The sequence below is a fragment of the Austrofundulus limnaeus genome, unplaced genomic scaffold (assembly GCF_001266775.1).
Source record: "Austrofundulus limnaeus strain Quisiro unplaced genomic scaffold, Austrofundulus_limnaeus-1.0 Scaffold504, whole genome shotgun sequence".
Taxonomy (NCBI): domain Eukaryota; kingdom Metazoa; phylum Chordata; class Actinopteri; order Cyprinodontiformes; family Rivulidae; genus Austrofundulus; species Austrofundulus limnaeus.
In genome coordinates, this window is record NW_013952906.1 from 223,234 (window position 1) to 234,080 (window position 10,847).

At 39.5% G+C, this 10,847-nt stretch overlaps 1 protein-coding gene across 1 annotated transcript in view; it reads right to left on the reverse strand.

Annotated features, from left to right (window-relative positions):
• Positions 1-7,595, reverse strand: part of LOC106530259 (uncharacterized) — a gene marked incomplete in the record, with an annotated part of 71,411 nt that extends 63,816 nt beyond the window's left edge. Inside the window, 2 exon segments of the mRNA XM_014025839.1 lie at positions 1,964-2,029; positions 7,339-7,595. Coding sequence (XP_013881293.1) covers positions 1,964-2,029; positions 7,339-7,509 — 237 coding nt within the window.
• Positions 7,596-10,847: the final 3,252 nt, after the last annotated feature.

Sequence of the window (10,847 nt, forward strand, 5' to 3'; positions counted from 1 at the left end):
CACAATACCTTTGTGTTACCTCACAATACCTTTGCATTCCCTTGCAATACTTTTGCGTTACCTCACAACACCTTTGAGTTCCCTACTTTTGCGTTACCTCACAATACCTTTGTGTTACCTCACAATACCTTTGAGTTCCCTCGCAATATTTTTGCGTTACCTCACAATATTGTTTTGCGTTCCCACGCAAACATTTTTTTGTATATGAACTGAATTTAATCAGACTTTTATTTTGAAATATCCAGTTATGAAAAAGGATGTCTYACCACAAGTTCGTGAAACTGACATTAATGTTGCGTGGCTGCACTGTGTTAAAATATCAACATATACTTCCTGGCTGTGTGATATATTCATTCTGAAGCTGAATTAAAGTAGTAGGCTAACTCACCAATGGTGATCAGGTGAATTTCTTAATAAACCGGCAGGTACAACAGTTTTAAATGACTTTTGCGAGGGAATGCAAAAGGTATTGCGAGGTAACGCAATACTTTTGCATGGGAACGCAAAACAAACAAAAAAAAAACAAACAAAAAAAATTCTCCATGTCCCCTCGCGGGCTCCGTACTTTTCAGATTCAAAATACCTTTGAGGAAATGTATTTTCAGATGCCAATTAAACTGCATCATAGCACACATGCGAACCTCCCACCCCCGCACTGAAATGGATGGGACAGAAGCGGAAGGTGGTTCTTAAAGACACAGAGGCCAATTTCAAGGCGTTTAGAAGAGGAAGTGATGAGAAGATGTTTATTTTCTATTTAAACATAAAAACAGCATTTTAATAACAACTAAGCCTGACATAGATACTTTATTATGGTATAGAATTTAAATATATGCCTGAGAAACACATAATATTGCCTCTTTATGAAAATCTCATTGTATGGCCCTAATACTCCGTTGTAGATGAAGATGAAAACTTTTATCTTCTGSAGGGGTTGTGACTTGATGACATCATCACATGCATATTTATTTAATAAAAGGTAATTTAAATAGAAAAACTATTTCTTGTTTATAACATTTCAACAGCTTAGTTTATAGCAAAGTTATTGGCAAAGTTTCCTGTACCCCAAACTTTAAGCATCACAATGGAAATAAGGTGTGGTCAAAAGGGAAACCCATCACCCATCATGATGCATGGTGACCCATACTAGCCCATGGATTATGGTGCATCCTGATGGTGTTCAAGAKTTGTTAGTAGATAAAGATGTAGTGGTGAGTGCCATTTATTGATGATGTTGACACTGTCATAAGTTTACAATGTGGATTGAACAAGTTCAGTCTAAAGGTTTTGGATGAATAACAGATATAATGAAGAACAAAATTAAGACCAACTTTATATCTAAACTGCAAATCAAAAGTCCCAGGTATGTTCTAAAATTTCAACATTTTTCTTAGAAAAACACACAAAAAAAAAACAATGCTTGGTGTTGATTCACCAAACAAAACTAAAAATAAGTGAGAAAAGTTCACAAAATCCCTGATATATTTCAGAAATAGAACTCAACCTGCTTTCAAGATGACTCTTGAATATCTCCTGTGTTACTTACCAGTTATCACTACCTGGTGTTCAACATTTCTCTAGATTGATAACTAAGAAACAAACAGGAGTGTGAACATTTACTGTTTTTCTAACGGCTGCCAAGCTGAGCTTTGATCTGTGGGAGACCCCTGACCTGGTCTCACTGGTGCATGACTCATGTATTCTCTTTGTTTCCATCATTCTTTGAACACAAGACCTTTTASTCCAAGTTTATGGTTCAAACAGAGGAAATAAGGAAGGTGTTAACTGTACGAGCTGCACTTTTAGTGATGAAATACAGATTCCACAAAACAGACCAAGGACACATTAACAGCACATATATTCACAAAGTCACACAAAACTTCATAAAATGCAATCTGAAACAGATTTGTAACAAAAAGCCTGMGTGTTAAAGTGAAACAATAGCAGCAGTTTTATTACTTACAGCATCGTGGCTCACTCCTCTGTTCCACAAGACGGCCTTGCTGACTAAAGAGACGTACATCGGTCTCTGCAAAAGGAGAAGAAACCAACAGATGCCATGTTATTTTAAAGTAGATAGATGTATGAAACAGTAAATKWAAAAAGTGAAASMAGTCTCATTTTAAAACAAGCTCTCTCTGTCCCATGAGGGCTTTAATTACCCATTTGTCCCAGTTATTGAACTGCTTTGAAWCACCTTTAAAGGCTCAAATAGGAAAGATGAAGTCTGCTCTCCCACACAGTCACTTTCTAACATCTGCTAAACGTCTGCTCTTTGTCTTGTTTAACACGAGGCTTCCTCGGGACAGTATGGTGGTCTTTTGACTGGTGCGACCTTTGGAGCTGGATGCAGTGCGTTAACTCATCAATCAAAAGGTGACACGTCGCAAGCGAAGTACCCAAAARCTCATCCATCTCTCCTTGCGAGCTCTCAGAAGCACCGAGTCAGCTCGAGTGGATCCACTGCAGGGAGCAGGAGAGCAGACCCTCCCAGGACTCACCCTTCATTCATGGCTTGTAACCCCCAGAACAGAGCGGGTGACAGGGGGGCAATAAGGGCTCACAAGGTGGAAGACAATAGACTTTGTTGTGTTTATTTAAGAGAGTGCTGGTGTGGATCTCTGTGGCAGCTAGCACCAGATTCACAATCCTGTAAATCCCACAAAGAAAAGCTAGAGGGCAGCGTCAGGTCTGCTGTTTTTAACTAGACCATACCTGTTGTAGTTCACAATGTACGCCAGCAATAAATCACAACCTCTGCTCCTGATAAACACCTTAAATGTTGACCCAACAGTTTCCGTCACTTGTGGGCTTATGTACTAGAGTGATGTTTCCTGACATTTGTTTCAATTCACTTTTACAACATAGATGTCACCGAATTTAAAAACCAACAGAAAATCAGAATGAAACTACAGCTGAATTCTGACCCTAAATATAAAAAATGGTTATGAATGTATTTTTGGTATTGGCGTATTAGTATCTGTAAAATGATCACTAGAAAAAACACCACAGTTTGATGCACAAAATTGTATTTTAGGAGCCACAAGGAGATTTCCAAATTACGATGCGCATAAAAGTTATCTGTTTAGTTTTTCTTAAGAACGTTCAGAAGCACATCATCTGCTGCAAACCGGTTTTTAGGCCTGACCACTTTTCTTGCTCTTTTCCATTTTCCTCATTTTTAGGCACAAAAAATTATGGTCAAAAAAAAACAAACTTTAAAAAGTTGCGAAATTTCGAAAAGCAACTTTATAAGAAGAACTTCAAAAGGCTGTAAAACTACTTAAAACAAGTGTCTTTTTGAAAGCAAAACATGACAAAAMCTAAGACATTTCTAAAGTTTTCATGATATAACCATTCAGATTTTTTCCACAAACAAATTAAGTGTTAAAGAAAACCAAACAACATTATGATGCTCTGCTTCTTTAACGTAACATCAACATGTGTAAAACTAAAAGGTCAAAATCAGAATTTTAGCAAAAATTCCACTCTCCAAGGAGAAACTAAACATTTTACTACATTTATTCAGACTGTTATGTAACAAAAGAATGTCCTCTACTTATAAAGACAGTTGAATAAAATGCAACAAGATGAAAGAAATTCAGGTGTGGAATAAAGATGAGCAGCTTATCTTGACACAGTTCTATAAAAAAACAACTCAATATATCTTAAAAATATTCATAGTTTTTGAGCATTTATTTTTAAAGCAATGAGGATTTTCAAACAATTCATTAACAAGAGGAAACCTTTTATATGTATATGTAAAACTAAGCCAAAAAGCTGTGCTCCGTCAGCTCACGCTGCCTTTGATGTCCTCATCTGACCCATCATCACAAATACGACCCATAATCCCACAGAGGGTTTGTCTAAAGTGATTGCTGCTCTGTTCTCCTTTGCTCAGTTCAGTAGATGAGATTAGAGAAATTCCTGGCAGATGGGATTTCCACTGTGCATGTGCTGACAATATGTACCCACTCCACCCCACCTTTTCTACTCCACCTGAAGGTAAACTTCCTGTCAGATCTACTGGATACAGTGCAGCGTGGGCTGACAGGAAGGGCTGTGGTGTCAGTCTGAAGCAGTGAGAGTTAAATATGGTCAAATATGGTCAGCCTTATCAATAATGAGTAGGTGGAGGGGGCCAGATCCAATTACCAATTTGGACCTAATCACTAAAGTGGTGGCTGGTCTTTGCTTCATCCACTCTGCTTTGTCCTCTGTGGCGATTCCTGCCACCATCTGTCTGTCTTTCTCAAGGGACTCCTTCCTTTTTCTCCTGAGCAACACACTGGATGTTTTATTAAGTCTGTTTCACCTGATTACACTCGGCCTGTGAGTCAGCGCACATTAATAGGCATTTAATTAACATTTCATTAAGGTATCAGAGAACTGCATCCTGGTGAGGATGGCTGCAGAGATGATGCCAGGTGGTGGGGGAATAGGAACAATATGCTTTTATTGGTGGCATAAACACAAGAGCTGTCTTAACATCTTGGTGCTCGGCTGCTCTAATAAGAAATTTGTATCATTACATTTGGAATTAAAGTTCTCAACTATTTTGAAGTTGGTGTTCATAAACAGTATCAATTTCTGCTGATTTGATCATCTTTGTGCACAACTATTGAAATCTCCTGTTTTTGTTGTCAGCTACAAAATAYGAGTCTTGAGGTAAACCTAGAATTTAAATTTTTAAAATAATTTGACAAAAAGTGATTCTACTTTTGCGCTGGTGATAATAATGATGCTCCTCAAGGTTTTTGGTTTTTGGATGAAGAACGTTCTAAATGTTTTTCCACTTAATGTAATTTGTCAAACGTTTGCTGCTGAGTCATACATGCAACTTTAATATCAATACCTTTCAATACCGGTTGTCCTAACATTACTAAAGCAGTGTGCATGTTCTCCTGCAAACAGATATCCAGTTCAAGATTGGTACAATAGCAGGTGTAAGACTATCAGGATAAAACACAAGTATTTAAGCCTAATGGTGTATAAAAAATCTGAGTCCATGGTCCTCAGTCAGACAAAGGTGGATTGCTCACTCCGGGTTTGGGGTGAGGTTCTGTTTCAGGTGCAGGAGTTTAAGTACCTTGAGGTTTTGTTCATGAATCAAGAAAGAATGGAGTGTGCTGTTTCTGCATTATCGTAGACTCTTTACCCGTCTGTTTTAGTGAAGAGGGAGCTGATACAGTCCTACCCTCACCTATGGTCACAAACTTTTGGGTAGTGATTGTAAGAAGAAGACCGCAAATACAGTCGTTCAAAATGAGTTTTCTCTGCAGGGGAAGACCCAGGACACACTCTCGGCTGGCCTGGAAAAGCCTTGGAGTCCTCCCAGATGAGCTGGAAGAGGTGGCTGGGGAAAGAGTGGTCTGGGCTTCCCTGCTGAAGGTGCTGCCCCTGAGACTCTAGAGACAGATAATAGATTTCTAGAGGAGATGGTAATCTAATTTTATTTATTTATTTACTTTTTTATGTCCTTCAGGTTCTGAGACGTAGAATAAATTGGAAGCTGACTTTTTGAAAAAAATCTAAGATTTCTCTCTATGTCCGTATACCTGCAAAATGGGGGAAAATCTGTGTATTTTACAGAGATTCAGTACAAGCTGACATGAATGGATGAATGGATGAGTGGATGGATGGATGGATGGATGGATGGATGGATGGATGATGGATGTATGGATGGATAGGTGGATCATTGAATATAGATGGATGGATAGATGGGTGTATGGGTGGGTGAATGGATGGATAGATGGATGGATGATAGATGGATGGATGGATGGATGGATAGGTGTATGGGTGGGTGGCTGAATGGATGGATGGAAGGATGGATGGATGATGGATGTATGGATGGATAGGTGGATCATTGAATATGATGACGGATGGATGAATAGGTGTATGGGTGGGTGGATGGATGGATGGATGGATGGATGGATGGATGGATGGATGGATGGATAGGTGTATGGGTGGGTGAATGGATGGATGGATGGATGGATGATGGATGATGGATGTATGGATGGATAGGTGGATCATTGAACATGATGATGGATGGATGGATAGGTGTATGGGTGGGTGGATGGATGGATGGATGGATGGATGGATAGGTGTATGTGTGGATGGATGGATGGATGGATAGGTGTATGGGTGGATGGATGGATGGATGGATGGATGGATAGGTGCATGGGTGGGTGGATGGATGGATGGATGGATGGATGGATGGATGAATGGATGGATAGGTGCATGGGTGGGTGGATGGATGGATGGATGGATGAATGGATGGATAGGTGCATGGGTGGGTGGATGGATGGATGGTGCATAACATATAACTTTCAACTAAGCTGTCTGCAGAATGAATTACAAAGCATACACATGTTTGTAGAAAATGGCCTTTGATCATTTTTACATTTATAGATAATGTAAGTTTTTTAATCCAGGATGAGATGTTTGTCTTCAGGAAGCTTAATTTATGCATATTGGGTTAGCTGATTTATGACAGTGAGATGATCCCTTTAAGTGACAAAAACAGTGTACTTCTGAACTGTTGATAAACAAAAAAAATTGTAACCAAGTCTTTGCATTACTGATAACACTTCAAGGCAGAAACAATGCAACACAAAAAAGTGTATAAGAAGACATGAACGGCTGAGTTTCAAGAGAAACAAAAGGAAAGGAAGACCACCTCAGTATGGCTTGGGCCAGGATATAACCAGAAACAGAAGAAAAGACTAGAAGAGAAAAAAAGCGTGGGGTCAGCTATAATGAGCCATGAATGTGAGCATCCTACCAATCCTGTTTGGAGGAGTTCATGCCTGGAAAAAGGATCTGTCCTTTACATCAGTGTTTTTGTTTTTATGTTGGGGTCCAGGTCAGGGGACTGCAAGGACTCTATGACCCTGAAATGAGCTCTGGGAGTCAGTGAGGAACCCCRCTGATAAGACAGAGCTCCTTTTATGCTTTAATCTGCGAGCAAGAAGGATCAATATGGCGACTATTGGTGCTGGGATTGTGTGCAGGAGAAAGCAGTGCAGCCATTTTTAGATGTCTCACAGGGGGCTGGCGCACCCTGACAAAAGCACAGCTCTGCTGCCACCGCCGGTCACAATGACCTGTGGGACACTGGCACACCAGCCGCTAACCTGCTTAACATTCATTAGTGTCAGAGAGGTGGACAGATGCTCTCGGTCTTACGGATCTTCTCTCTCATGTTCTCTACATGGGGCTCATTCAGCAGCGTTTGACGTGTCTTTTATTTGGGATATTGGGAGTTGAGGGAGGTGGCGGCAGYGGGCCACTCAACTGTGGATTTTGGAAGAGCTGGGTGGGCATGGAGGGACTCACCCTGTGCAGCCTGTGGTGTCCAGAGTCAGCGCCGTCAGGCGGCCAGGTGTTCATCCTGATGGGATGTCTCGGTAACGTCGGAAGCCTTCTAGGAAGCTTAAAATCCTGATTTCCAGATGCTCTGTTCTCCCAGTGAGGCTCCAGAGCGCCTCTTCTCTTAACAAAAGTCATTTCTAAGAACTTATTGCTGTTTGTCACATTCTCTCCCTTTAAAATCTAAACATTCACCTCCAAAACTAACTGAAAGTTTTAAATCTGGCTTTCCACTTCATAGCTGTCCTGCAACAAGGAGCGGACAAATTCCTCTCTGTGGGAGGCTAAAAACATGCAGCCTATTTAAGGAGCCGACGTTAATAATTACCACCCAGCTAAACTAGTTCAAGCCTCTCAAGCTCGTTTTCTCAGCAAAAAGTAAGGCGCAGGTTTGGCATAAAACGTGAACCTCCTGTTAGTTTTCTACAAATGTTCTAAAAGATGATCTTCAACCCTGTTTCTTCTACATGTGGACAGATGAGACACTGCAACGGACCAAATCTTCCAGTTTGGTGGAGGTTTGGTCTGTAGTCCCACACAGTGACAGAGACCAGAGCAGCTGGACAAAAAGGCAGCTTTTCAGCCAGACTCCAGACACAACACGGATCAGGTTCTGGGCCGCCGTACAGCAGCATAAGTCTTTTTGCCTTAATTACATTAGAGGGCGTATAGTGGCAAGCTTTRTGGAAACAATGGGCCCTATCAATTCCACAAATCAGAGCTGAGCAGAGTGTGTGTTCTGAAAAGGCCTCTATCTGCATGTGCAATCAAAGCTCATTATCTAGAGTGTGTCTTGGGCTCGAGGCTCCCCTCYTACAGATTTGTAATGCAGGAAAATGCTGCTAAATATGCTCCTGGTGTAATATTAACAGGAGGAATGTGAACAGGTAAAGAGAAGTGGCTGCTTTCTTTGGTCACACACAAAACACATGCAGTCATGACACAACAGGCTGCCCCCAACACAAGTATTTTTCCATTTCTGCTGAGTCATGCAAATGAAAATGCTGCTATTTTTTTTGAAGACATAAAACAACAGTTTTTAACTGACAAAAAGGATAAGGGTTAATTATRTCAGGATTCTGAGTAAGAAGTAACCCTCTGAGCCCAACTTGTGACATGYGTAAAGCTTCTTTGGACAATCTGAGATCAGGACCTCTCTTTTACATCTGTCTTCATAAAGCAGACTCTGCCTCAGATCACCTTCTCTTCAGCCCTGTGGGGGGCTCTGCAGAGCACTTTGGGATAATCCAGATGCCACAAGGCCAGTTGCTAAGACACAGCAAGAAAATGCATTGTCCGAGAGGAAGGCTGGAAAGTTCGGAGTATTTCTGTGTCAAATGTTGGCAGAAAGGAAGCTGGATTTTAAGCTGATTATTTTCCAGATTTTTACCTCTCTCTTATTTTATATTAAAGAAAAATCCAGTTTAATTGTAAATATTAGGAAAGTATAATATCTGGTAAAATCAACCAACGATTGCTGCAATCTGTTTTTATTTAATTTCATTTTTGTAATATGTGCAAAGAATACTGTTGAATTTTAGTTGAGTCTCATAAACATATCAAGTATTGCCTTTTTGTCAGGAATACTTGGCATTAAACTTTAACAGACAAGGTACATATTGTCTTTTTGTGTACAACTTTTCAAACACAACTAACGTGTTTTTTGTAATAAGATTGCACATCAAAGATAAAAAGAAGGCCATCTACAACACTCCTGCTTTTTTGTACCTACAGAGGAAACCAGTGGAAAATCTAATGATACAGTTTTGCTTCCTGCAAACTGAGAAATGATGGCAACTGCTTTGATTTTGAAAAATGTATTTTGCAATCTTGAGCTTTTTGGATCAATGAGCAGCATAAAAAGGAAATGAATAAGAACACAAAGACGATATGGATATTATGTATTGAGTATTTGGCCATTTTTTATTCCCATTATCCATCCAAATGAGCAAATATCATTTAGGGGGGAAAAATACACGTTAAAAACAAACCTCAGATGAATGTGGCTCTGTTACATCATTTGGCAGCTCAGAGGCATAACAGCAGCTGGTTGACTTCATGTATTCTGTTTTGGACAAGTTCTGAAAACAGTTTTTTATTACTTAAAAAATATCGTCTCGTGATGAGATTAAATCAAATAAACTAAACGGCATTTACTGTATGTTTTATGTTCATAAAATGAACAATATTAAAATATTAGGATTTGTACTCAAAGACGTAACAGCAAACTAGTAAAAATAGTGTCTGATGATGGAGATTCCCCAATGCAAACCCACATTAACACAAATAAACACATACATCAGCACTCAAAAGCTGACACAGCTTTTCACAAAACACATAAAAATGCCATTACAAGGGTTTTCCTGCTGTTCTAAGGAACGCAGCCCTGCCCACTGCACGCTGCCCTTTGTCGAATGTAGGACCCAGAACCAAAGAGCTTTGACCCGTGCTGTTGTGGGCAGCCAGTGTGCAGGGAGTCCAGCTCAGACCCTGATCCACCGTTTAGATGCCATGCTGGGAGCTTCCACTCCACTCTCATCTCCTGCCCCCTGGTTAGCCCCATTATTTTCTCATCCCATCCGTCTGTCAGCTAAGACCTTTGACATGCGCCACAATATGGCCCCCTAAATTTTTTTCAATACGTGCCCTCGCTTTCAACATTGATTCAGCATTTAAAGATTACTGAGCTCACCCACGACAGCAGCCTCCTGGTGCCTCGACACCTGGGAGACAGGGAGAATAGTCATTCAAAAAATATTATTACTACCAGCAGTGGCAACTCTGGAGCCTGAAAACCCTTATGTTTATCATGTTTTCTAAGCTCTAAACAAACATTCCTACAGCATATTAAAAAAATTAAATAAATTTAAAAGGTAAAAGTAGTAATGTAATAAAATCAGGCTTCAAAATGTAATAAACTCGCACTAAAACTGCATTATGTAATAACTAACACAAAATCTAATAAAAGTCTTTAACGCATTATGTAATAACGTTATTACGTTTTGCCGCAATTTTTACAAAATGTGGTGGTGTAATAATCAGGTGCATTATGTAATAACATTATTACGTTTTGCCGCAATTATTACAAAATGTGGTGGTGTAGTAATCAGGTGCATTATGTAATAACGTTTTTACGTTTTGCTGCAATTATTACAAAATGTGGTGGTGTAATAATCAGGTGCATTTTGTAATAAACAATCAAAAACAGTATTTCTGTTCATCCTAATCAATATACTTGTTATAACTGTCATGTTGCAAATACTACATAATTAAATATTTATGACTTTGGTCAATAAACACTGACTTTCTCATCTTTTATTTGCATTTTCAGATTTACTGTCCTGATCCCTGTTACAGAAATTATTCCACTTTGTAGACAACTCTGAAAATATATCTAAAAGTTAGTTGTACATCCAGCGAGTAAAATAAGTATTGAACATGTCACCATTTTTCCTCAGTAAATATATTACTAGAGG